This window comes from Phoxinus phoxinus, assembly GCF_949152265.1.
Source record: "Phoxinus phoxinus genome assembly, chromosome: 17".
Classification (NCBI taxonomy): domain Eukaryota; kingdom Metazoa; phylum Chordata; class Actinopteri; order Cypriniformes; family Leuciscidae; genus Phoxinus; species Phoxinus phoxinus.
Genome location: NC_136892.1, coordinates 16,712,148 through 16,739,860, shown reverse-complemented (window position 1 = coordinate 16,739,860; position 27,713 = coordinate 16,712,148). Strand labels below are relative to the sequence as shown.

Genomic DNA, 27,713 nt, shown 5'->3' with positions numbered 1-27,713 from the left:
AGCAATTGACACTCGCACTCACACTGACTGATTACATGTAATCTGGATAACGTAATCCGATTCCAAAATGAATAATTTGATTTGTATTACGTTTTAAAATACTCGTAATCAGACTACAATTACTTCTTTTTTTTTATTGATTACGTTATGCTCCCAATGGGAGTAAATTATTCATAATTCATTGATTCTTCCTACTATTTTTGTTTTATCCATAACATTTTCCTTTCTTAAAAAGCTTACTCCTTATATGTTTAGAAGGTCTTCCAGGGTTGTGGAATTGTGGCCTATAGACGGCGCAAAAGGATAAGAAATCTTTGAAGTACACTTTTATGCTGCATTGCCAACAGTTAAAATGACAAATGCATACTCGGAGCGCTCCACCAGATATGTTTGATTTTACCATCTGGATGATCAAATTTGATCAGTTGAATGCTCGTTTTTATACAGCTTATTATACACGCAAGTTAATCGCCGTTCTAAACTAATGTGCTGCATTGTAAATCACACATACAAGACCGTAGCATGTGCAGATCGAGCGCACCCAAACACTCAGGAGCGCAGAAATGTATTGTCAAGACACTTCTGTGATTTATCAATAAAATAGTTTAGAAACTGAAAAGTTCTAGCATATATTTCTTAGTAACTTAAACCCACAGCTTCTCTATTAGTAGAGAGATGGTGACAGGTAGAATTAATTCACACGCAATCGCTATCACTTATTTATATAAATTTAATATTTGCTACTTTCCGTATCTGATTTAGAACGAGCAGAAATCGGTGAGAAATATAACGACCCAAAGATAAAAACTAGATAAAAAAAAAGTGGTTTTGTAGGAGCAATAGCCTTGTTGGCAGCACTGTCATATACCATAGCTGTGCACAAGGCAACCCGCGTTCGAGTCTCAGCTCGAGGTTCATGTGATTCAAGTCGTTCAACCCCTAACACACACACGCACACACACAGTTATTAGCTTACCATCATGTTAATGTCAAACTCTATTGGAATGAACTCAATATTCAAGCATTAGACTCTTAAGCTCTTCATACGAGTAGCGCTATTTGTTTGGCTTGTATGAATGGCTTTAAATCAGACTTGCATTTTGATTTAGATGTTAACTTAGAAGGTAGCAGCTGATATAGAGAGTAGTTAGTGAAGCAGCTCGTTAAGTTTTGCAGGAAAGAGCTGGGATTGATTTAACGCATACTGGGATTACATAAACACACATCGATGTATGCATATGTTCTCTCTCCATATAATGTATCGGCTAAAACCTGAGCTTTAAGGACCGTTTGCGATATCCGTTGTAACAAAGCGCTTGGCATAACACAAACCAGGCAGACAGGAAACCTCCCCCAACTGCGCCACTGTCCTCTTTTTCTGGTCCACACCTTCACCCCTGCCTCTTTCCTTTCATCTTCGTCCTGTTTTCCTCCTCTGTCGACTGTTATATAAAGTGGTCTGTAGTGGGCTTGACACAGCAGAAATGAAGAAATATAACAGGAAATTTCAAGCTTCATCTTGAAGCCTTAGCTCATATAACACATTACTACTTTGAGGTCTTGCAGATTAACAGACCTTGTTGTTGTTGTTGTTGTTGTTGTTGTTTATTATCTGCTATTAAATCTCCAGTTTAGTTAGCTGAGCTAGAATTAGTACACTAGAGACATTAAGCTGATTATCCTATTTGACATTTTAATCAGGTTTTTTTGGGGGCTGTATGCCGTGCTGCCAGTCAACTGCAGCACTCTAGTTTTTTGGTTCATGTGCCATATGGCTTTTTATTCCAGCTTCTCTTAAGCAATTAACCTTGGAGCTATCATATCAGATTGATCTCAATTAGAGCTTCATTACAGCTTCATTCCACAATACTGAATATCATTTTTACAGAACAGCGTTTTATTCTTTTATGACTCTGGAAAAAAGGCTGATCAGACAAGAACAATTATGACTATTCAGACCACTGTTGAATGACATTTGAACAAATGGTTACCCCGTTCTTAACACCAATGTATTGAAGTGTTCTGAGAGTCCCACTCCTTCCATCTTTTCAATTCATTGAAAAACATATCCGCTAGAAAAAATGAAAAGAGTGAAGAAACTTTACAGCATATTTATATTCTTTCTCTCATTAGAAGGCTCAGACATGTGCTTCTTTGCAGCAGTGCATTTCAACAGATAATGCATTCTCTCTTTGGGTTTGAATTATTATTATTATTTTTTTGTGTGATATTTACCCCCTTAGTTTTTCAACTCCTCATTAGCATTCGAATAGTGTTTCTTCTACATAGAGGCTGATTTATTCCAAAATGTATTAATTGGTTAATTAATCTTGTTGAAACAGACGCTTTAGGTTGTAATCCCCCATGCCTTGGGCCTGTCGTAAAAAAACAAGCCTGTCCTTGAATCTCATTTCTTCAAATCCTACTTGTCATTCTTTGTCTTCACATAATTTGATTTTGAGCCTTGTTGTGGCTTAGAATAATGGCGGTCATCAAATGATAGCCAATCCTTTGTGTCAGGAGCATTACTTCTCATCAATTCTGCCCTCCCCTGATAATTTCTTATCTATTTTTTTTTTTCCATAGTTCTCTCTCACTGCATTTGTTTGTTTGTATCAGCCTTTCTTAGGCGAATCTTTCTTTCACAATCTACACCACGCTTTCCTCCAGGTCTCTTGGATTGACAGTCATGCTACTGTTTGAGTTTGAAGTCGAGTTAGAGTTGGAGTTGGAGGAGTTGTTAGAAGTGAAGGCATGTAGATAGTTTTGCGTTAGGCCGTTGCCGTACTGCTCATTGCTACCCGTGCTGGATGTGCTGGTGGTGGAGGCACAGTGGACAAGCATGCCATGTAGCGACTGGCTACGACGGGTCCAGATGACACTCAGCCGCTTGGCGTAGCCGTAACACGTTGTGGTGGTGGTGATTTCACCCACGTCAAAAGAGCAGCTACGCTTGGTTTTTAGTGCCTGCCTCAAGTCTGAGCCTCCTTCCCTTCCGTCATCTCCATCTTGTTTCAATGCAAGCGAGGCCAAGGCCTCTCTGTCCATGTCTCTGTCTTTCTCCAGAGGCTTCCGCAACTTGAGCCTACCTGCTCGCTTTTGTGTCGGCATGGGCAGTGTGTTACTTGGGGAGTAGAAGAGTGTCAATCTCTCACTTTCTGGTGTGAGAGGACTAAAACATTTTTCCCTCACTGCCCCGTCACCCCTATCGTGTGTGCCATGGTGTGGCTCCGGGCTCTCTTTGGGTTTCGAGAGAGAACTGTGCTTGTGTTTGTCTTTTGTTCTTTGGGCCAAGACTCCGTTTGGCAATGCCACCATCATCATACTGTTGTTTCCATTTGTCTGGGCGTAAACATCCACCCCTTTGGCTGGCAAGAACTTGCCGGGCCTGTTGGCATCATCCCGACACTCTCCGCATACACGATGGCGCACCATCATGGCCACGGTGAAGACCAGAAGGGTTACTACCACCACACCACCCACCATCACTGTCAGCGTGCCGCCCAGGAAGTGAGCGTGCAGAGAACGGCATTCTGGATAATCCTCTTTAGTGCTGAACTGGATGCAGCCCAGCACCTTTGTAGTAGCCAAGGAGGAGATGCCATCATCGAATATGGCCAAGACACACAGGCTGTAGTCGGCTCCTGACACCAAGTTTTTCAGCAGGAAACTATTACTGGTTGGAGGCAGAATTCTGTAACCAAATAGAAAGAGAGGACAGACTTTATGAGAAATTGTATTGAGGAGAAATGCAGCCAGAAATACACCAAGCACAATTAGGTGAATTTGATGGATTTCAAAACTTTTGTAGTGAAAATGGTCAGTCTGACAAGCAATTAAGCATTTTTAAATTAAAGCTGAGAGGTTCTGACATGCTTCTTGCCTGAAGGAATCCTGACCACACTAGTCTTTACAATCTGGTAGAAACTGTCTATACAGTATTCTTTAATAAACTTCATTGACTGTCCACTGCATTTGCTTTGACTGCTTGGTATAGGTGTCTGTAATGAAAATGCTTTGGATGGCTACATATGTTTCAAGTCCTTTAATTCACTTTACTTTCAGAGGCAATTGGCTTTACAGCTCAAGGACCTTGAACAATTTTAATCTTTGTGTTCTGGTTTCAAGAAGCTATTTCCCTCTTTCCTCTTCGGATTCAATAAGCTTTTTTTCAGATTCGTCAATTTTATTATTGCATTTACTTTTTTTTTTTTTACTACACTATCTTTCCTTGATTATCAACCTCAGTAAAAAGGTGTGTAGTGTTTTTGTGCTGCACTGGAAGGAATCAAATAGTGTTCACATTCAAGTTGACTTGACATATTTTTGAGCTCAGTGTGTTACTGCATATCAATGAGAAATTTGCATGCTTATCTGCATATAAAATGTCACAAATCTTATGGATCATTTGAATTACAAGCTTCACAGGGAACGTCTTAATGATATGCTGTTAATAAAGCCCTTGATTTTCTCCATGATTCGTGCTGGGCAATGATTTTGAAAAAGAATTTAAATAAAATTCTCCCATTATTTCTATAGAATGGTTTGCATTTTGAGATCAGTTCAGGTCGGATGTATGATAGGGATTTTTATTTATTTAAACTTTTATTCAACTATATTTAAAGGGTCATGAAACTTTAAAAAATTTTTTAAGATTTTCTAAGTTCCAAGTTAGATGTTGAACATCATAGAAGACAATGTTACCATATATTAGTTTTAATACTAGTTCATTTTAAGCTTTTTTGCACAATTTTCATCTTCCGGGTTTAAATTGGTTTTCATGTGAACGTCACATTTTCTTGTACTATACTACATCAATGACTCATCGGTGTCTCATAATTATTCATGAGACTGCGTCTCATAAGTTCTCTGTGTCTCATATGCACACAAACGTATATAAGCACACAAATAAATATATATATATGCACACGCACCCGCACCTCAAAGCTGTGCATTGTAGGATGTATTTTTGTAATTTACGGTGAGCTTACAAAAACATGTATAATATATATTGTGTTGCATGTAATGGTAAATTGCAACGTGCATTTGTGGGAAGCTTTGATGCTTTTAACTCAATGAGAGGGAAATAAAACTGTCAGTATCAGAAGCAGTTGCTGTGTTGTTTGGTCCCTCTTCCCCCTTCACTCCGCATCTCACCACACCCACTTTTGTAGCATTTTTCAAAACTGTGGTGAGAACTGACTGGTGCAGAAACAGCCAACGATCCATGGGTCTGATGCTGAGACTAGCCTTGCTGTTACCATTTAAATTTTTCTTGGAATTTCTTTTTTTGGTTATTGACATTATGCCACAAATATTGTCAATAGTGATTAACTTGTAATGAATGTGGAGTGTTTCTTGAATGTGCAAAAATATTTTGGAAAAAGTCTATCTCTGTAGTTTAACGAAGCAGTCAAGGTGGCCAGTCAAAGTGTAATGTCTGTCTTCTGGCCTCGAGTGGCTTACTGTGTTTACTCTTACAGATTCCTGCATGTTGATGGGAATAGCTGTAGTAACAGTTCCATTATGAAGATGCCTGGCCTCCCACTCATCTCATCCACTTCTCTGCCTGCCATCACTCAGCAACTGCTGCTACTTCTGCTACCTTCATCCCCCTCTCTTTAGCCCATCCTCCTTTATCTATATATATTCTCTCCTTGTCACACAAACATGCCCCTCACCCTCACCATGCATTATTGATCTCAATCCCTAGAAATCCCACTGCTCCTTACTTTTGTTAAGCCTTCCAAGATATGTCCTTACCACACCAGAATAGGTTCTTGTGCAGTGAATATTTTGCATTTATAAGCTCCCTTCTGAGTAATTGAGTGTTTATAGCTGATGAGCTCTAGGAAGTTTGCTAAGGAAAAGGTAATGAGAGGAGAGAGTAAGATAAACAAATTGGATCATAAAATGAAGGCTACCATAGAGGATTTTGGATTTTTAAATTCAAACTAAGTTTTGTGCATCCGGATACTGCTGCACAGAATATAAAAAGTAATAAAACGCATCCATATCCGTGATCAGTAGCTGAACAATACCCAGATGATGTACTGCATCTGCTAAGATTCTGAGGTGTGCAAACAGTGGACACTTCATTATCCCTTGAGAGAACAGGAGCTGATGCTGTGTCAGATTCAAAAGATAATAATGTCCAAAAAATGTGAGCCAGGTGGCTTTTTTCTAAAGCGCAAGTACTGCTTGTACCAAGAGTTTTTTTCTTTTCTGAATTGTACTAGTTTAACAACAGCCAACAAATAATTTTCTTGTTCATTGTTAGTGTGTCACAGGACACGGATCACGGAACACAGGACAACAAAGCAGATGTAGTATGTCTGGAAATGAATTTATACTATAAACCTGCATGCCAAAAGAACATCAACAAATGTTGAGAAGTTCTTCACTGAATTTAGTACAAACTATAAATGTATGGGAATTTGGACACTACTGTGGAACTGCTAAGACTCCTCCCAGCTGTCTAAGAAGATTCAGTGTAAGCAACTCCCACAGCCCTTCCCATGTGACCTGCCCCATCTCTCTCTCTCCCTTTCTTCCTCCATTTAGATCCATTTCACTCTTCCTGATTCGCTGTGACACCATCTTCAAATGTGTAGGTTTTGCCCTTTTAAAGGGTCCATCCTGTTTTCCCCAGAGTCAGCAGGTCCTCTCACTCAAGTGCTCTGCTTTCTTTACCCTTCCCTGGCTATAAATAGCTGCTTGTATCTGTTTTAGCCTCATGGCTCAACTTCTTCCATCCGCTTTGGGATATTTTCATCAATATCTGAAGCCTATAATCCATGAACATGAGCGTCAAGGATGTTTACATGTTTACCTGCAATGCATGAAAACCAACACATAATTTTCTTTTTTTTTGTCAAAAGTGCTGCAAGATCAAGAAACATGATACCTTACCTATAAACAAGTGCGTCGTCAGCAGTGCTATTGTACTGGATCTGATACATCCACACCAAGAAAGGCATTGAAGATCGACCCATTTTCCAGCGAATCTGAGCTGAATTGGATGTCACGCCTAAAACTGCTACCAGGGTTTCTGTTCCTCCATTACTGCTTCCGCTTCCTCTTTCTCCAGTATCTCCCTTGCCTCCAGTGACATTCCGTACAGTCACCACACCAGTCCCTGCCCCTTCAACCCCTCCTCGCCCACTGCTAATATCAGACGATCCAGGGTCTCTGTGGTTGATAAGGGATATTGTACCATTACCTCTATGGGGAAGAGGGATGATCTTCAATTCTACGAGAGCTGTAGATTCCCCTGCAGCATTGATTGCAATGCACGTATAGGTGCCATCATCTCTGGCACGGGTCACCAAAAAGTCCAGCGTGCCGTTGTAGTACGAACAAATGCGACTGGAGTTGGCCACAATACGGTCATCTGGTGAAACCCAATGAATAACTGGCTCAGGGTCACCAATGGCTCTACATTTAAGTGTGGCTCTTTGACCCTCCAACACCCACAGCTTGTTGGTATTACGGGTGATCAGTGGTGGCTCACACGTGAACTCTTCCTCAGGGATGGACCAGAAGTAGCGACCCGCTAGATGAGCAGGTGTGGCACACGTCTCCATGTCATCTTCCCGGATCAATCGTCGTAGCCACAACAGCTCACAGTTGCAGTGCAGGGGATTCCCCCCAAAGTTAAGGCTAGTGATGGAATTGTATGGTGTTGGACTGACAGCCCCAATCTGGGATCTGGAAAACAGTGGATCAGGGGGAAGAGTCTGCAATCTGTTCGAGGTCATATCCAGTCGAGACAGTTTGAAGAGCTCACTGAAAGAACCCTCCGCAATCTGGTCTATTAGATTGTGATCTAGATTTAAGGTGTGCAGGCTAGCCATATTCTGTATAGATTCCCAGGGAACCCTGCGTAGGTTGTTGTAGGAAAGGTCCAGATCTTCCAGGGTCAATAGGAAGTCATCAAAAGCATCCACCGAAACATCTGTGAGCTGGTTGTTGTTGATGATTAAATGCTGAAGGTTAACAAGACCTGTCAGATCCTGAGGTCCCACCACTGTGAGACGGTTGGTGTCCAGGTGAAGTGAACGCAGAGACTCCAGATCAGCAAAGGCCAGTGGTTTTAGAGAATGGATGGTGTTGCGTGATAATGTTAAGTCAACTAGTCCTGTCATATTGGCAAAGTCTGTACCTCCCACTTCCAGAATGTAGTTGTCAGCAAGACGGAGCTCCACAGTGCGGCGATCAATGTTCGGTGGCACAAAAAGCAGACCTTTATTCACACAAAGTGTGCTTAGAGACTCCGATAAGTTCCGACACACGCAGTGGATGGGGCAGATGGACACCATGCCCCATGTCTCCCCTGCAAACACACCTTGTCCGCTCAGCAGCAATACGAAGCCTAGGAGACCCAGCCAGAAAATTGTTGATTGTGGCATGGGACGGGGGCAGACATTTATTGTGCTGAAAGGGTGAGAGAAAGCATGATATCTCCTCGACTGGATCCATTTTGAGTTGCCCTGTTCTTGCAAAAGATTGGTTCCTCTAGATGGACTCCCTGGTTCTGTGCGTGGCATGGTAACCAGGTTGTCCACAGACCTGTGCAAAGAGAACAAATATTAGTTGCTTCAACGTATAACTTGAACTGAGAAAAATTAGGACTTTCTGACTCCCTCAATCCAGGGACTGCTTTTCTATCCACTAATCCCCTGCACAAATGTGGTTATCCATTAATTGTCACTGAGACTTGGTGTTCTGTATAGTCGCTCATCCAGTATAAGCTCGCTTCATCCAACAATGTATCAAAGAGGAGCTAACCGTGAGTCAATCTACCATTGCCAATGTCCATTCGTTCAGATTAATGATCTACCTGGAATCCTTTGTCAGTTGTTTGGATTTTAAGGCATTCATCATGTACCCAGCAAGTGCAACAAGAACCTTAAACTTTTCCACTGTTTTGTGAGTGAAAGGGAGACTCAATTTGGCTGCCAGGAACAAACCCCAAGATGATCAGTCACATTCTAAGTGATGAATGCCTTGGCTGTCTTCTCATCGCAGATGTGAGATTGTGTGGCTGTTGTTGTGGCTGTGTGTGCAGACAAAGTGTATCTATTTACCCACGTCTTATGTCCTTTTGTTTGTTCTACTCTCTGCTGCTCCCTGTTCTCCTACAGGGGTCTGATTACTCCATTAACCTGATACATAACTGTCTGTGTGTGTCTGCTCTGTTGCACACATGGGCAGAAGCAATCCAACCAGTGCAAGGGGAGTAGGGAGCGACACAAGCTGCAACGAGTGTGTAAATGAAGTTTAATTGCTTTCACAAGAGTGAAGACCTGTGTTATCTAATGCACTATTGTCCCTGAACATGTGCAAATGCTTGACTTGGTTTAATTAATCCATTAGTCACCATCATCAAATATGTGTTATGCTGTGATGGTGTTATGCTAATGCTTCTATTTGTTGTTTGTGATTTTTGGCCTGTTCATCTCCGTGTTACATAACACTCCAATGTCAGTCTCGTAAAGCAGTTTTTTTAAACGAGTGTGTGCAACTGAGAAAGGGTGAGATGAAGAGATAAGATGGGGCAGTGTTGAGAGTAGTTATATTCTATAAATAACCATGTGCAATTGGCTCAAAGCTGTATGTGTGCAAATTTGCTATAAAGAATGAATACCCAGTGGAATTTAGACTCATTGTGCTGAATCCAGAATTACACACTGTAAATATCCTGCAAACAATTGACAAACCTCATGAGGTCCTACCTGCCAGCAGTAGGTTAGTTTGTACAGGAAGGGAAAGGAGGAAATGACAAACAGAAAAATACTGTAATTTTTCATACCTGTTGTCTTTTTCATCAAGATTTAAAATGGTTTCCAATCCTTTCAGTTCTTTTATAGACAAACTGCCCAGCTAGTCCCATTATTGCTTCAGATGAAAATCCAGAAGTGAAACACTGTACACACTGTGGAAATATTCAGATGTGCTGAGGGTAGATTTGTTCCTCATAGTTAATGACCAAAAATCATGATGATTTAAATTTAATCTGTGGTCAAATGGATGAATTACTGTCACATCACTGCCTTGCCGTTCTTTTCTTCGCCATGAATCACTCTGCCCAGTTTCCATAATCTTCTGTGAACCTCAGTTAAAAGGAAGTTGGTATGTTTGGATTATTTTTTTCATATTTTCTGCGTTTCAGGAAATGCATCCAAATTCTCCTTCACTTCACAGCATTTTTAAATTCTGACTCCAGTGAAAGCTTGTTTTATTCAAATCTTCTATTTGCAAAGGTACTTCCAGTTGCAAGTGCTTCCAATCCATTTAATCTCAGTGAACTGCCAAAAGAAACACAAATCCCTCTTAATAAATATTTAACCAATATTAAAAGCTTCCATTCCATTTTTAAAAAATAGCTCACATCAGTTTATTTTTGTTCTCTCATTTCTCTTGCGTAGACTTTTAGCTCAGATGCCACATCTTAAAGCGGAAAGCATGTCGTGTATCATTCATGTCTGTTTGCTGATGTCAGCGTCTTATACTATTGAGGATCCCAAATTAATTGATTCTTCCTGTAAACTGGCGCATTAAAGCAAATAATCCAATTAGACCTGCTTTCAAGCAGACCCTGTGGGTCTGACTGAGCCAAATGTGTCTGTGTATGTGTGTGCATGCACTCTTGTCTGGATGGACCTGAGGTCTATGGACTCGTTTTCAATGCACGATTACCTCCTTTTAGTTTTTTTCTCTGTCTAATCCACCCTGTACTGTTATTCTTTCGTCTCTGTCTTAACTAACTCAAAATCACTGTCTCCACTCCTCCTCAGCCTCTTCTAAACACCTAAAAGGTAAAGGCAAACCTACCTTTTTTTATTTCCAAATTCCTGCTTGTGTCCATCCGAGAGAACTGCTGCCTTTTCCAGGGGTCCCTTTCCCTCTACATCTCAGGTTTGCCCAAGAGGGATTTTGGGTAGCATCCTCACCCCTGGTTTCTCTCCCGACCGCTTCTTTTGTTTTTACTTTTGCAAACGGTCCCAGGAAACCCTGCCCGCAAAGTAGGCAACCATTACCTACAGCCACGAAGAACCTTTATATAACAGTGCTGTTGAGTCCCAGCTGATGTTGCATATTACCATCAATCAATGCCTTGTTTTTGCTTTTTCGTCCTGCTCTGTATTCTTGAACTGCGCGAGTCTGTGATTTGTTGGTTTTGATGCAGGGAGCAAGCCGATGCGACCGTTTGCAACTGCAATGTGTCTGCCACAGCAAGGGCAGAGTGAGCGGGAGGGAGGGAAGAGAGAACGAGAGAGAGAGAGAGAGAGAGAGAGAGAGAGAGAGGGGGGAGAGAGAGAGTGACGGAGGGGAGAGTGGTAGAGCCTGAAGCAGTCTTGGCTCTCGATATGAGGAGAGAGACGAAATGCAAGGGTAAAAATGGCAGAATGAGAGTGCATTGGCAGACAGGGGTGTGGGGCTGGATGTGGAGAGGAATTGCCCAAAGCTATGTCCCTCTGACAGTACATTTTTAACAGCAGGGCATCATTGGTGAGCCGGTACACTGAGAACTTTTGTCACAATGCTCCTATCGAGTCGATTTACACCTTATGTAAATGCCAATTCATTATATATCATTAAAAACGGATACTGAAAGAGGAGCTGATTTTGAGAAATCTGTGTCGTTTAAGGTGGGTAACAAATTCTGGTGGTGATTCTGATGCCTTTAACAGGATATGACATGGCTCCACCCCATCCCCAAAACAGCATAGTTGACTGTCAGAATGTTTTTTCGGATTATATTATTATTATTTTTCAAATGCATAAATGGTTCAACTTACAGATATATAAATAAAACAGTAACCGCTTTCACAATAATGTTCAATTTAACTAATAACGAACTAATAATGGGCAAGTTTTATCAATCTGGGAATGTTAATTTAAAAATACACTATGTACTCTGTTGTTATTGTTTATTCATAATAAATGAAGTAATATTAACGTATACAACTTGAAATGTTAAAAATGTTTGGGATTGGTAAGATTTAATGTTTTTGAAAGAAGCCCCTTATCCTTAGGCTGCATTTATTTGATCCAAAAATACAGTAAAGCAGTAATATGGTGAAATATTTGATTTTATAATAACTAATTTCTATTTAATTTTTTTTAAGATGCATTTTATTGTGATGGCCAAGCTGCAAAAGCTTTCAGCAGCCATTATTCCAGTCTTTAGTGTCATGATTCTCCAGAAATCAACCTACAGTATTATGTAGTTTAATCATTTTGTGGAAAACATGATGATTTTTTTTCAGGATTCTTTGGTGAATAGAAAGTTACAAGTAATAGCATTATTTATTTATTTAAATGGAAATATTTTTTGAAATTATAAATATCTGTAACTTTTGGATTAATGTACTGCATCCTTGCTGAATAAATGTATTCATTTTTGGGTGTGCATTTAAAAATAAACATTAACCAAGATAAATAAATGCTGTTAATAAAGAGTTGTTCATTGTAGCTGTTAGGTTAAATAATGTTAACAAATTGAATTGTATTGTAAAGTGTTAGTTAGCCTAAAATGAATGTCTTGGTCCAGTGGTGTGACTTGCTGTTGATGCAAGTGGTCAGCGGTTCAAAACCCACTGTCTGTACTAAATCATGAGAGAGCTGTTCTTATAAGCTGATCTGTATAATCATCTTATGAGCGTGAGGCTAATGCAGCGTTACACAGCCAGCAAAGTTGAGAAGTAGAGAAGGAGCCAAAGATGTTCAGTCCAAGTTGGACTTTTTCTCAGTTTCTCGTGTTCTATCTCTGATTCCCATATTCTTTGTTTTTCTGGGCTCTGTGATTTTAGGTGAGCGTGAGTCACTCACAGTCTTTATGCGGGTCTATATATAGAGGCCCAGGCACAGCTAAGCGGGCCGCACGCAACATTGCCAGAGGCCCGCTGTAGCCCAGCTCCACACACTTGGAGCAAGTAACCAGTGGGCTCCGAGTCTGCTAAACCTCACTGCGGCTGACGTATCAGACTCCAGATTTGGCTGGCGAACCAGTATCAGTCTTGGTTCAGTGAAATCATGTCTCCCGACTATGACAAATCATGAATAATACATTTAAGTACCATAAGACATAGATGAATGATTCATGTGTGTATGTACGTTGCACCTGCATAAAGAAAGACACTGCAACTGCTGGATCTTAACCACAACTAATTGCTGTGAAAGAGTGATTCCCAAGCAGGGGTGCGTGCGTGCACCCCAGGGGAAACCTAAGCGGGTTACTGTAAGATTTAGTTTCTCATCATACCTATAGGAGAGAATTTAAAACCTAAAATATTAGAGCTGTAACAAAATTGGTTAAAAACAATATGTGTGGTTTGACTTTATAATTTGAATACTTGAAGTCAAATATAAACTATCGTTCGAAAGTTTGGGGTCACTAAGATTTTTGTTTTAAAGAAATTAATACAAAGATGCATTAAAATGATCAAAAGAGACCGTAAAGACATTTACATTGTCACAAAAAAAGACAATGTAAAAAAATACACTGTTCCTATTTAAATGCTTTCTATTTATCAAAGAAACCTTGGGAAAAATTTTTTTATTGTGGTATCCACAAAAATGTTAATTGGCACAACAACAGTAATTAATTTGAGCACCAATTCAGTATATTAGAATGATTTCTGACTGGAGTAATGGAAGCTGGAAAATTACATTTGAACATAAATTAAAATAGAAAACGATTATTTTAAATTGTAATGATATTTCACAGTATTACTGTTTTTAATATATTTTTCATCAAATAAATGCAGCCTTGGTGAGCATAAGAAGCTTCTTTCCAAAAAAAAATTTGTACTATATTCCCAAATATGCTTAAAAACACAGAAAATGCAAACGATGAGAATCTGTTATTTAAATAATATAACAATCACGGTTTCAATTTGAGAATTTAATCTCATGTATTTCTCAAAGATGTTTTTGCTGCTGCATGGTGCCCTTCTCATTCACATTTGTACAAATAATGATCTATTTTGTTCATGGGTGATATTTCATCCTGGTTGAGGGTTGTAAGATAATAATTAAAATAATACAAATGTTTTTAATTTAGTTAACGCCTCGTAGATTTTGTTTATGAATAAATTTGCTGCTAGGTCTTTTCTCAGTCGATTGCCCTCAGAATTGTCAAAACTTGTGGAAGACCTCATTATAATAATGATAGGTTTTATAGTATTAATTTGATTGTAATGTGAATATAAAATGAGTTAAGAGCAACACATTTCTCTTTTCTTCTTTTTTAAAGCATATTTGAGCCTTACTAATGAGGCTGTGGAGATGCAATAGGTTGGGAAGCTGAGTAAAGCACAGTGGACTTGAGATATTTCGGCACCATGGACAGTCAAACTGGTTAAATCTGTGAGACTATGTTGTGATATTGCCATCTGTACTTCCATCTGTCTTGTTATACAGGTCCCATGGCTGGATAGTTGGCAATGTAACTGCTCATTTTAATCTTGCTTTCTTCAATGTGTTCTAAATGTAAAAATCCATACAGGTAGCCATGAAAATATCCATATATACCTCTCTCTGCTTAAATGTTAAAGGGGTCATATGATGCGATTTTCTTGTTTTACTTTTTCTTTAGTGTGTCATGTAGTTGTGTGTGCTTGTATAAGATCTGCAGAATTATAAAGTCTCAAACACAGAGATATTCTTTGTAAAAGTTAAGGCTCAGCCACGCTTCCTAAAACGCTTCGTTCAAACACTGCCCCCACACACAGACGTATATTTGTGGGGGAGAGTTACACGCCACTCAAATGTATACGCAAAGAAAGAAGGCGTACCTTTTATTGATGCGCCGCCAGGCACATTTTTCGGAGGACTGTTTCCAGAACCTGGGAGAGTACAAGGCTGGCTGTGCACAAAAAGCGGAGTCTAAAAAGTGGGGCAATTCCATCTTTGCCAGTCTGGCGCTTCTGTCTCAGATACAGCCTGTAAGTATGTTTTCATATTTAAAAAAAAATTGCTACTGAGTTTTGAGCAGTATAGAGTAGCGCTTGTTTGTCGTTTCTACGATCACAAATCCAGACATGGTTTTATGTTTACATAGTGTTCTCACTCCCGTAGCGCAGCATGACGCCTAAAAAGACAGTAGGCTATAAGTCATTATAATCAGTAATTGTCCACAATTAAATAAAATCTTACCAATCAGTCGCGCTGGCAAAGTTGATCGATAAGCTTGGCCATCTGCATTTTCCGGATCAGATTCGAGCTCGATAAGGTAGTACCAGGGTCTCCGTCTGCTTAAATGTTAGCATTAGGTATTCGGGCCAATCCCAATGCACTGGAATCGCTGGCCAATCAAAGCACACCACGCTTTTCAGAATGATTAGCTTTGTAAAAATCGACGCATTTCAGAAAGGTGGGGTATAGAGGAGCAACAATAATGTATGGTATGTGTAAACTTACTTTGTATTTATTTATTTACCTAAAACCCCGTAAACGCGCATTGCATTAAACCCAATACACAAAATAATGTTCTTTTTAGAACCGTCATATGACCCCTTTACATTTCCAATGTTTTCTCTCTCCCACTTCCCTAACTTCTTCCAGTCATTGTGGAGAGCTTGTGGGCATTGAATTGTTTCCGGCAATAGCCAGTGGTTTACCACTAAATGACAATCAAAGCTTGTAAAAAGACGTTTCCTTCACCAGCAAAGGAACACTCTTCATTGTTGTGGATTTATGTGCATGCTTGTGCATGTTCTTCAGCATCCTATGGTTATTGAACATGTGGACAGGATGTGGTTGTAGAATCATGTTATTGAAAGTCCCTTGTTGGCCCTACTTTCCCAAAAACCATTAACCCTCTATAACACTGGGTAAAATAAATACTTTCTTAAATTAAGTTTCCTCAAGGCAACATTGTGCCATTAAAAAGTGAATCCATATCATGCAAAAAAGCAAAAAAATAAATGTAAACTATATTGCATAGCCGACGATGGAAACAAACACACTGATCATTTTTTACGCATTATAAATGATAAAAGTTCTTTGTTTACTTGTTGCCTTCAGGAAACATTGTACAATTTAACATCCTTTTTGGAAATACTAATATAGTTATCTACATAATGGGGAGTATAATAGAGCTTAAATCATGGAGTATAATGCAGTAACATTTAGATTGGCCTTCACGTAATTTGGTGAGAACAAGTATGGTAATTGGTAACCCATATTCGTCCTTTTCATTTAACCCATTTAAATTAATGCACTCTTATTAGGACTAGTGAGTAGTGAACGCGCACGCACTGCAAACCTTGGACACACCCGGAGCAGTGGGCCGCCATTTTGCTGTGGCGCCCGGGGAGCGATTGTGGGTTAGATGCCTTGCTCCAGGGCACCTCAGTAATTTCCTGCTGGTTTTGAGAATCGAATCCGCAACCTTCGGGTTACCAGTCTGACTCTCTAATCATTTGGCCACGACACATAACATGTTGATGTTATGGCCAAATTTTCCATTTCTATTCATGGAAACGATTAATGATTTAGGGGTTGTCTTTTGGTGCTGCGAGTCAAATTAGTTTGTTGCCTGGAAGCAACTCGGTACCGTAGAGGGTTAAACTTGCTGCCTGTTAGCTACAGTGTCACAATGATTTTTCTCTACAGATGTCTGCATCTTATTGTAGGAGTAAAGTCTGTAGCTTCGGGCATTTTGTCTTACAGCTATACAGTACATTTACTGAGCTCAACATTGAGTTCTTAGTCTCCTCCATAATGTCTGGGTGTCTGTGTGAATTCTGTATGTGCGGCATACAGTAAATGCTCTTCGTTAAAAGTCTGGACACACTTGACTAAATTAGTATTTCTTGTCTTGAAACTTAAAGTTAGTTCACCCAAAAATTTAAGTAATTGTAATCTCTTTTTTTTGTGCAAATATGAGAAAAAAATACTTACATTTTCACGGAGCTACGTCGGTAGAGCTCAATTACTTATAATTTTTTTTATCTCAAATATAAATTGTACCAATGTATGAATTTTTGTCATACCTGAAATGTTTATTTATTTTTCAATGGATGTGTTGGACAAGATAATGAAAAAGCGAATAATTGTCCAGAACAGGGGTTCTCAACTAGCACTCGAGGGCCACTGTCCTCCAACCCTAATCAAACACGCCTGAACAAACTTATCAAGCTCTTCAGGATCACTAGAAAGCTACAGGCAGTTGAGTTTGATCAGGGTTGGAGCTAACTCTGCCGGACCGTGATCTCAAGGGCCAGAGTAGAGAACCCCCGGTCCAGAATATATGGGAACCCTTTCAATAGAGTTTAAAAAGTATCCCAGTATGCACCTCTTGAAGTTGGTTGAGAGAATAACAGAGCTGCAAATCTAGAAAGGGTGTTTGTTTGTTTTTTTTAGCAAATTTTTGTTTTCTACATAATTCCCATACTTTCGTTTTCATTTCATAGTTTTGATGACGTCACCTATTATAAAATGTTGAAAATCGTAACAGAGACCGGGTAGATGTGTCAAATTTCTTTGACCTTGTAGTATCCACATTATTTTTCAAAACAGCCAAGCTATATCTTGTGAAAGACTTGCGATTCATTAGCTCTGTAACTAAAGTGCATTATACAGTACACACAACAATCCAGTATTTATGAGTACTATAATAAATTAAAATAATTTGATAACAAAAATGGCTAAAAATAAGGTGAATATAATGTGCTGTGGAATGCGTAGTTTTTTTTTTTTTTTTTTTTTGAGGAATAATGTAAAAGTTTGGAATGCTATTCTCCTGCCGTCGGAAGAATCTGGGTCAGAGTGCTGGCGGATTAGAACTGACTCTTTCCAACTCTCAATTCTTGGGAGAAGATTTGGACTCAGCCTCTCTTTTTTTTTTTTTTTTTGTCTTTCTCATCCTCAATATTTTCTTCCATTTTTCTCTTAAGGTCTCAGCTAAACCCTTCTGTAGGGAAACAATGTGTGATGTGTATGTATGTAGGTGTCAGGGGTGCAAAAGCCAAGCGGCAAAACTACAGCTTCAATTAACACTTTGCTGATCTGTTAGTTTCACATCTGCTCCCTCACTCAACTCACGATCTCTCCAATCATCTTCCGATTTCATACTCTTTCTACCATGTCTATCTGAACCTTTATTGTTTCCCCTCCTCCTGCTGCCATCAGAGTCCAGTATCGACAGTCTGGCTAATGGTTTCTGGAAATTTCTTCATGTTCAGCCGTTTTAGCTCCGAGCGCTGCAGGAACACATGTAGCAGACTATATAGAGAATACAGGACTTCAGATGTATTGCTTTTCAACCCATGATATGGAGTTGTGTCTTTGTGCTGTTACAGTGAGCACAGCTTACTCAGTGACCCAAGCCTAATTTGCACACTCTCAAAGGCAGGTTTGATAGTGATGGAAGGGAGTATTGAGTGTTTAGATAATGGTATTGATTTTAGAACTGTCTACTGAATAGCCCATCTGCCCTGTGTAGAACCATTAGCACCTAAGCTCAGTGTGTGTGAGCGCAGTCCTGGATCGGTCTTCATCTCTCAAGAGCTTCCCACTCTAGGCTCTCTGCAGCTCTCAGCTCATCAGTTCCTCAAAACTAGTTAAAAATGTATTTGTCTGCTCTCTTTTCTCTCCCCAGACAAACATCCCGTTCCTCCAGAACGTGCTGAGCAATAATCAGTTCCTGAATGGGACGGTAGATACTCAGTTCATCGACGAGAATCCAGATCTCTTCAACCTCAAACCAGTGCAGAACCGAGCACAGAAACTGCTTCATTATCTAGGTACCCTTTTTTTGAACAGTATTCAATGAACCGATTAATTCACAAATGTTTGACTGTATTTAAATATGCACTTTTGTTTTGTGACATTTCATATTTTATATTTATTGATTTTCATGTTTTTTTTTTTCAGTGTCAGAAATTAACTTTTGTTTTCGCCAAGAGGCATTTGCTCCCCTAGAATTGGTTTTCAGAGGCATTTATACCTTTATGAGCTTTTTTCTTCTTCGAACTATAAAACACACAGCATGCTGTCGTTTTATGTCAAATACGCTGTTAAATGAATTACAATTAAATGAATTACATTCTCAAGATATGTTAAATATAAAATCAGATCAAGTAGCTGTAAATAATGCACAAGATGTCACAACACAATAAACAACCTTGCAAGAGCGTTTATTGCACTAATTTGAACTAAACGCATTGATTAATTGGCCAATATAATATATAAATAATAAATCTATTAAACAAGAACAATATAATGCACAAGGGTGTTTTTTTTTTTTTTACCGCAATTATAACATCTAGGCCTTTTTTTACCTTTTGCCTCGATCCCTTGTCATTTTCTTATTTCAATTTCTTTGTGTAAAATTATAAACATTATATTACTGTATAAACATTGCAAAACTGCTCAGTGTTTCCATTATGAATGTTTAATATCAATACAACTAATACAAAGAGACCTGCCGATTTATATTTATCATTTGGCACCAGTACAACTTTTTTTTTAAATTATTATTAAAGAAATTAACTTATTTGGTAAGGATGCATTAGATTGATCAAACTTGTCTGCAAAAGCATTTAATGTTACAAAAGTAAATATAATAAGAAATGAGCAAGGATCATAACAGAAGACTAATGCATAACAGAAGAGTAATGATGCAGAAAATTCACCTTTGCTGTCACAGGAATAAAGTAAATGTTAATATTAGTGCGGTCAATCGATAAAAAAAATTAACTAAATTAATCACACTTTTTCTCTGATTAATCGACATTAATCGCGATTAAAAACGCTTACGTTTTTCATATACGTTTAAATATTTTATTGTGTAATAATTTTAAAGTTAATCTCCAAATTAATGTAAAAACAACAAGACCGTATTTAAATACTTGTTTAATGGCATCTTTTTATGTCTTATATTTTTATGAGTAAAGGCCAGTATCACGATACTAATTCACCTACTGATGTTTCAATGAAATTGGTTTTAAAATAATAATTTATTATAGCCATTCAACATTACAGTGTAATACATTTATTAGGCTTAAAAAATAATTTAAGAATGTTCTAATCAGGATACTGACATTTTGGCATGATTGTGTGTTATTATTCGTTCAAGCGCGGTTTGTAAGCATTTGCATGAATAAGAGCGTGATCATATAAATGTACCGCTAGCCAAAGGATGACAGAATAAAGCTGATGCTACATTGAGTTAAATATATTTAACGTGTTAAACTGAAACATTTTTATCGTATGCGTTAACGTTGTTAGCACTAGTTAAATATATTTAAAAAGAAAGTGGTTATTTTAAATTGTAATAATATTTCAGTATTTTTTTTATTTATAAAATAAATGTATTTCTCAGTTTTTCTATATTTCTCAGTTTTTACTGTATTTTTGATCAAATAAATGCAGCCTTGGTGAGCATCAACTTTTGAACTGTAGTGTACATTTGAACAAAAATGTGTACTTTACACCATCCCTGCTCTCAGCAGCCCTTTACAAAGTTTCGAGTCAAGTCAAGAGCCAAAATGTGGGCTGCACAGTTTCCATTCCACTTGACCCATCCACTCAGTGTATTATACCAGCAGAGGTGGATTTGAAGCAGTTTGTACTTTTTGTGTGTGATTGCTTTTGCTCGTCATTCAGGGCATGTTATGGTGAACGGCCCAACTACTCCAATACCTGTCAAGGCTAAGCCTTCCCCCATCGATCCGGTCATCCCACCAGTACCCCTCGGTAAGAAACGCACGCACTTACCTTATCTCACATTCACACACTGTCAGTTTCTCATACTACAAACTCCGTATAAGCTGCCTTTGCCGTGATATTTCATTGATGCACTGCAGAAGCCGTGTTTTAGAGTATATTTACGTCTTACAGAAGGTGATCATAATTCATCCTTCCCCCACAGTCTTTCATGAAGTTACCCATGACTATATTATGAATCTACAGCAGGAAGAACATAAAATTTAAGGCATTTGTTTACAAAAGAGCCCCTCCACCATGTTTTCATTCACTTTTCACTTCCATCTTGTGCAGATTTGTTTGGACATGTGCCAAGAGCGAAAATCAGTTGTTGTGCTCTGGGAAAACTACTTCATTCTTTCTGGGTTATATGTCTATTAAGATTCATGTTGTTGTTCATTTGTGTCTGTATGTGAATAATAGCGCTGATAAAAATGTTTTTTTTCTTTGTAGTCCTACGCAGTGTGGTGTTTGTGATAATGTCTGTTTTATTAATTGGCTGTGTGTTTGTGTGTACGCACTCTGCAGGTGAGCCACCAGTGGGTTTCAGGGATGTGTTGCTGAGAGAGGGTCCAGATGGTTTTGCGAAGGCGGTGCGTGCCCACCAGGGTCTGCTGCTTATGGACACTACGTTCAGAGACGCCCACCAGTCCCTCCTGGCCACTCGCGTACGCACTCACGACCTTAAACGGATCGCGCCTTTTGTGGCTCACAACTTCAGCAACCTCTTCAGCGTGGAAAACTGGGGAGGTGTGGTACTAGTTTGACTCTATTGTTTTCTTTCTCTCTCTGTGTGTTTTGTGCCTTACTGCTGTGCATTTTAGTAGCTAACCCAGCCTACTATTCTCCAGCTTGACTCACCTTTTCCCCTCATTCCAACTTAATAAAACAGAGCGATCAAAAATACCTGGATCCTTTACCGAATTCTTGCAGTACTTATAAGGAATACATATTTGTTAAAAATAAGAACAATTCCATTGTCAAATGGTTAGATGATTTCGATAATAATTACGTTTTTAAACATTTTGTTTTATACTAAAGATGTGTTTTTGAATAGACTATTTAATGACTTTAAATGTCTTTTCACAGGTGGGATAAATGCAAAATTTGGCCTTTATTATATAAAAAAAACTTAGCAAAATGCATTGTCATATGAACAACCAGTCAGCAGTGTTACAAAACTATTAAAAAAAATTGGTAATTGAAATTAAGCTGAAATGAAATAAAATACAAGTAAATGCATTTATCTAAAATAAGTTTGTTGAAGTACTAAAATTACTGAAACTGGAATCAAAATAAATGAAAGATAAATAAAAATATTCATAAATCTAATAAAAATGACAAAGCATGTAACAAAATTACATAAAATAAATAAACTTAAATTAAAATGAAAACTTAAAATATAAAAATAAAAGTAATTCAAAATATTAATAAATAGTATAATATTTAATTTAATTAATTGTATTTAGCCTTTATAAATGCTGAATGACGCTGTTGCATTTGACTTACTGCAAGGGTCACACAGGATGTGTGTTACAGTACGTTCATTTCTGAAATGAAAATGTGGAAGTATGATTCCAACGGGAAAGTGCTTTACATGCTTCAATTAAAATCTGCTCCACTAATGCTGGATATTCTGATTCTCTTTATTTTATCAATTTATTTTGCTTTTCTTTTATTTATGTCTTTCTTTTTCAACAGGTGCTACGTTTGATGTGGCAATGCGTTTCCTGTGTGAGTGTCCCTGGAAAAGGCTGCAGGAGTTGAGGGCTCTGATGCCAAATGTGCCTTTTCAGATGCTTCTGAGAGGTGCCAACGCCGTTGGATACACCAACTACCCTGACAATGCCGTCTTCAAGTCAGTCATGTGCTATCTTACACCACAACCTGCTTACAGTCTGAATGAACTTCTCAAATGCTAATCTTTTTACAGACGGGAATCCCAAGGAATTGAATGTTCTAATTCAGATTACACTTACAGTAATGATTCTTTTTGTGCTTTTGAGGAAGCACTTGAGGAATCAAGTGGGGAATTCTTCCACCTCAGCAGAAGAATGCAGACGTTAACAAACGAATGGAAAAATCATTGGGTTCTGACTCTGGCCCTAAGCACCATTCAGATGGCTTTTAATTCTTATTAGAATGTGGAGCTGGGGAGCATTACTGCTCATTTAATTGCTTTGTTTCAGACCTTCCATAAAATGGCTGCTACCAATTTCTATTCAGCATTTCCAGTGCCAAAATACACAAATGTAAATCTTATAGATAAAAAAAATCTTGCATAAACTCTTTGCAAAATAAGCAAATTACATTTTACTTGGTCCTAATACTTGCTTAAGGTAGAAGAGTAAAGCTGACAGGAATGTAACGTGCATTTCTTTTAAACCTAAAAAGTAAACGAACAAACAAGAAAAAAGTAAACAAGTATTTATATGCTATTATAGTATTTATTCATATTTTTAATTCTTTTTTTATTTTTATAATATCAGTTTTTATTTTTATTTTACTTTCAGCAATTCTTAAATGATTAGTTCTCTTTAAAATGAAAATTAGCCCATGGTTTACTCACCCTTAAGCCATCCTAGGTGTATATGACTTTCTTCTTTCTGACGAATACAATCAGTTATACTAAAAGATATCCTGGCTCTTCCAAGTTTCATAATGACAGTGGATTGCAGCTAACAGATTGCAGCTCAAAAACGTGCATCCATCCATCATAAACAAACTCCAAACGGCTCCTGTGGGTCAAAGGCCTTTTGAAGCAAAACGATGAGTTTGTGTAAGAAAAATATTCATATTTAACACGTTACAAAGTAAATATCTAGCTAACGGCCATGCGCAGTCTACTTGCCCGTAATGCGCAACTTATGAAATTCATGACGTCAGAAGTTGCGTAGTGCGTCATGGCGTAGCGTAATATCAGCAGTACGTCACATTACTCGCATAAGTTGTGCTTTAATCCGTTTAATCCGTATGCTCGTTTGGCCGGAAGCTTTTTTTTTTTTTACTTTATAAAGTATTTAAAATTTTTTTTTAAAAATATTACAACTTTCTAGCCGTTTGGAGTTTATGATGGATAGATGCACGTTTTTGAGCTTCAATCTGTTGGCTGCAATCCACTGCCATTATAAGACTTGGAAGGGCCAGGATATTTTTTAATATAACTCCGATTGTATTCGTCTGAAAGAAGAAAGTCATATACACATAGGATGGCTTGAGGGCTAATTTTCACATGGGCTAATTTTCCTATGAAAGTGAACTACTCTGAGTGCTTTTGTCAGTTTTATTTGTTTTTATACATTTATTTTTCAGCTTTTGAGGTTTTAAATATATTTTACATTTAAGGTTTTACATCTAATATACATTTTATTTATTGTATTTTATTTCACTTATATTTCAACTACCAAGAATGATATCAGTGACTCATTACCATATCATTTCCTCTGTTTTTGTTAGGTTCTGTGAGGTGGCCAAAGAAAATGGTATGGACATCTTTCGTGTGTTTGACTCGTTGAACTATCTTCCCAACATGCTCTTGGGGATGGAGGCAGCAGGTGCAGCAGGTGGTGTGGTGGAGGCGGCCATCTCGTACACCGGCGACGTTTCTGACCCCATGAGGATGAAATATTCTTTAGACTACTATCTCAAACTAGCAGATGAGCTGGTCAAGGCTGGAACGCACATCCTTTGCATTAAGGTAGTGGTTTGTTTATTTTTATGTGGGTTTTTTTATCCATTTGTCTGTTTTGTTAACCTCAACTCTTGCTCACTCTTTCATCTCGACTGCTGCTCCCACTCTGCCTCCACCCACACATAAAATACCACTGCATCACTGTCTCTGTTTGTTTATAGTGCACTTCTCTTACTTTACTTTCTCCTTCTGTCTCTCCGCTTTGCAGGACATGGCGGGTCTTCTGAAGCCTGACTCTGGCCGTTTGCTGGTCGCCTCGCTAAGGGACCAGTTCCCAGACGTGCCGATCCACGTGCACACTCACGACACCGCAGGGGCTGGAGTGGCTGCCATGCTGGCATGTGCAGAGGCCGGAGCAGACATTGTGGATGTGGCAGTTGACTCCATGGCAGGAATGACGTCCCAGCCCAGCATGGGTGCCATAGTGGCATGTGCCAAAGGCACCAAACTCAATACTGGTGAGGACTGTCAATCAAACTGTGTCTTGTTAGAGCTGATATACAATATATTATATTATTGATGGATGGGTAGAGATGGATGGGTAGAGATGGGTGGATGGGTGGATGGGTAGATGGATGGATGGATAGACCGAGCGAGAGAGATCATATAACCGCTGAGTATCCCCACTGTGGCACCTCATTGGTCCAAAATCTCCACAAAACTGTACACTAAATTAAACCTAAAATATGATCATATTGACTTTGATTGTTGTGTGACTCAGTTTTGCATTCAGTGAGGGGAAAAAAGTTTGTTGCTGGCATCTTTGTCTCATCCTGGTTAGGACATGGTGTTATAGTGATAAATTGGTTGTTTTGTTTTCTGTGCATATAAAACAGTTCCTCATTTATTTTAGTTTGCCTGGTTTTCCATGATACAGCCCATCACTCGTTTTCCAGGTCATGTGTTAAAGGGAACATGATGTGAACATTCTTCTTCTATCATAAAAGCTATTATCATGTTTTTATGCATGAGAAGAATTACTCCTCACCCTTCGTACCACAACCCAATTTTTTTTTAACTACTGTGCCTCATTTCATGCAAATGCTCCCACACTTTAATTCTCTTAATATTTATTTTTCCTCCTTCATAATCCAGTTGTGAATGAGGTCATGCGAAGTCAGCTGAAAAATAAAGAAAAGCAAACAGAGCAGTAGTGGTAATGAAAGAAAGGAAAAAAATGATAACACGGCATGGCCAGTCAGCTACGGAAGGAATAGAAGAAAAAGAAAAATGATGTTGGGGTGAATGGAAAGAGTAGAGAGAGAAGGGTCAGAGCGGACAGACATCATTTGGATGTTGGTGGCTGACCCATTGACCTTTCCTTAATTGTGACATTACTGTGGCTGCTGGTGCTTAACCTTCACTGATGAGTCTCATGCCCCGTTGGGCCTTCTCGCCGTAGGGTGTGTGTGTTTGTGGCCAGAGACTGTGGAGTGGTCACTCTGTGGTGGACCATCTGTCCAACCACGGGTCACTGCCTCACCTGCCGCTGTAGTGACCAATGGCATAAAAATCTACCTTATTAAGGCTGATTCACGTTGCAAATGTCAACATTTCTGTCATCCTAAAGTTGCCTGTTGACTGTATAACTTCAAACATGCAAGAGTGCTGTTATAGTGAAAATCAACATGGCTGTGTTTCAGTTGTTGAAACTGATTGCATACAACTAGGGATAAATTGTTAATGTTTTGACCTGTATTAAAATTCAATATCATTTTAAAAGATATGAGTGAATTTAGTGTACATTATCAGTGTGTACATTATCACAGCATTATGTACAGTATGAAAAATTTATATTTTCCTTTTGAGATTTACTGAAGATTGCATTTAACAGTGTTATTGAGTTATTAGTGTTTGTGAAAATCTAATTTGAGTGAGTGTTAGTAGATGATGGTAAAGGTGACCATATCTAAATATGGTAATTGAATATTAAATATTGACCAATACTGCTAAATGTAATTCTCTAATACCTGCTGATAGCCGATATGTTTCTGATATATTGTACATCGGTAGCCTGGGAAAACCCAGACCCTTTCAGTTGTAACTGAGTAAGGGTCTGGCAAAGCTCCATAGACAATTCATTTCCACAGGGGCGTCACCAACGGACGTCGGAAAGATCTAAAACCAATCAGAGCGATGAATGACATGACGTATGCAGAGCGACGGAGAAACATCTCGAGACTCTCAGCAATTCTCTGTTTGTGTTAACGAAAATTACCATTTTAAATCGCTTGAAACAGACGCGATAGCTGATTCGAACGAGTGATGTTGTGATGTTCCACGGCGGCATCCATGTCTGTAATGTACAAAATCTGCGTCACCGTCTCTGCTCTGTCGTCATCGTGTAAAACGGTTCTGATTGGTGCCGCGATTTCGGCGGATTGGAAATGGGTTTCAATGGGCTCTTTGCCAGACCCACTTGCAGAGCAAATCTAAATTTGCCGGAAGTGGTCTGGGTTTTCCCAGGCTAGTACATCGGCACTCTTGGAATTAGTGGTCGCCCAATGTATAGCCGATAAGTGTCTGAGCTTTTGTGTCTGAGCTTCTGTTAAACTGTTAAACAGAGATAGTAAATGGTAAATGAAAAAGTATTAGTGTTTGCCTCTCTATTATTATTATTATTAATAGAATAGCATATAATTTTTTTTCTATACTATCGGCATTCAGTAAATATGCATTTTTACTGTATTATTTAAATAAGTCTTTGAATATCTAATAAACATTTAATTGCAGCATAGGTTATTTACTAATATATATATATATATATATATATAACTTTTTCTTATGTTGTTCAGCCAAATTAGAGAAACGGTTATAACTTTTGTATACGCTCAATTTGTTTGCTGGGACAGTGTGAACTAGCCTTTACAGTAGCTCACACTCTTATAATATACAGGATGTGTAGGTTCACCCAAAAATAAAAATTCTGTCAATTACTCACCTTCATGTTGTTCCAAACACGCAAGACTGTCATTCATCTTCAGAACACAAATGAAGATCTTTTTGTTGAAATTTAAAAGCTTTCTGTCCCTCCATAGACGGCGGCGCAACCAAATGTTCTGAAGAGACTCAGTCACTTTATATGATGAACAGATTGAATTTAGGCATTTATTCACAAATAAACATTGATCAGCTAACATAAACGGAAGCTCAACCGAGAATGAACCTCGTTGGTTCTTGTAGAAGCTCAAACGTGCTGCGTAAAACGAGAATGAACCTCATTGGTTGAGTTGCGAGTTGATGAATATTTGTATGTAAATAAAAGCCCAAATTAAATCTGTTCATCATATAAAGCGATCGG

General features: G+C 38.6%; 2 protein-coding genes across 3 annotated transcripts in view; one reads left to right on the top strand and one right to left on the bottom strand.

Annotated features, from left to right (window-relative positions):
* pcxa (pyruvate carboxylase a) overlaps positions 1–27,713 on the top strand; it is a 109,373-nt gene that overhangs the window by 66,355 nt on the left and 15,305 nt on the right. Inside the window, exons 11-16 of the mRNA XM_079587041.1 lie at positions 18,614–18,758; positions 20,623–20,712; positions 21,250–21,471; positions 22,423–22,579; positions 24,178–24,418; positions 24,621–24,870. Coding sequence (XP_079443167.1) covers positions 18,614–18,758; positions 20,623–20,712; positions 21,250–21,471; positions 22,423–22,579; positions 24,178–24,418; positions 24,621–24,870 — 1,105 coding nt within the window. The remainder of the gene's footprint in view (positions 1–18,613; positions 18,759–20,622; positions 20,713–21,249; positions 21,472–22,422; positions 22,580–24,177; positions 24,419–24,620; positions 24,871–27,713) is intronic.
* lrfn4a (leucine rich repeat and fibronectin type III domain containing 4a) lies at positions 1,764–11,245 on the bottom strand. Of its 2 annotated transcripts, XM_079586082.1 has the most exons (4): positions 10,837–11,245; positions 9,815–10,310; positions 6,913–8,571; positions 1,764–3,694 (listed from the first exon to the last, which is right to left on the bottom strand). In XM_079586082.1, exons 3-4 carry the CDS (start codon positions 8,547–8,549, stop codon positions 2,650–2,652), a joined length of 2,682 nt encoding a protein of 893 aa, XP_079442208.1. In that variant the 5' UTR covers positions 8,550–8,571; positions 9,815–10,310; positions 10,837–11,245; the 3' UTR covers positions 1,764–2,649. The 2 variants fall into 2 exon arrangements, with proteins under 2 accessions (XP_079442208.1, XP_079442209.1); XM_079586083.1 differs by lacking the exon at positions 9,815–10,310 and having other exon boundaries at positions 10,837–11,239.

Coding starts and splice junctions, on each gene's coding strand:
- lrfn4a (XM_079586082.1), bottom strand. CDS start 8,549: ATGCCACGCACAGAACCAGGGAGTCCATCTAGAGGAACCAATCTTTTG. Junction 3,695..6,912: donor GACGACGCACTTGTTTATAG/GTAAGGTATCAT, acceptor ATTTGGTTACAG/AATTCTGCCTCCAACCAGTA.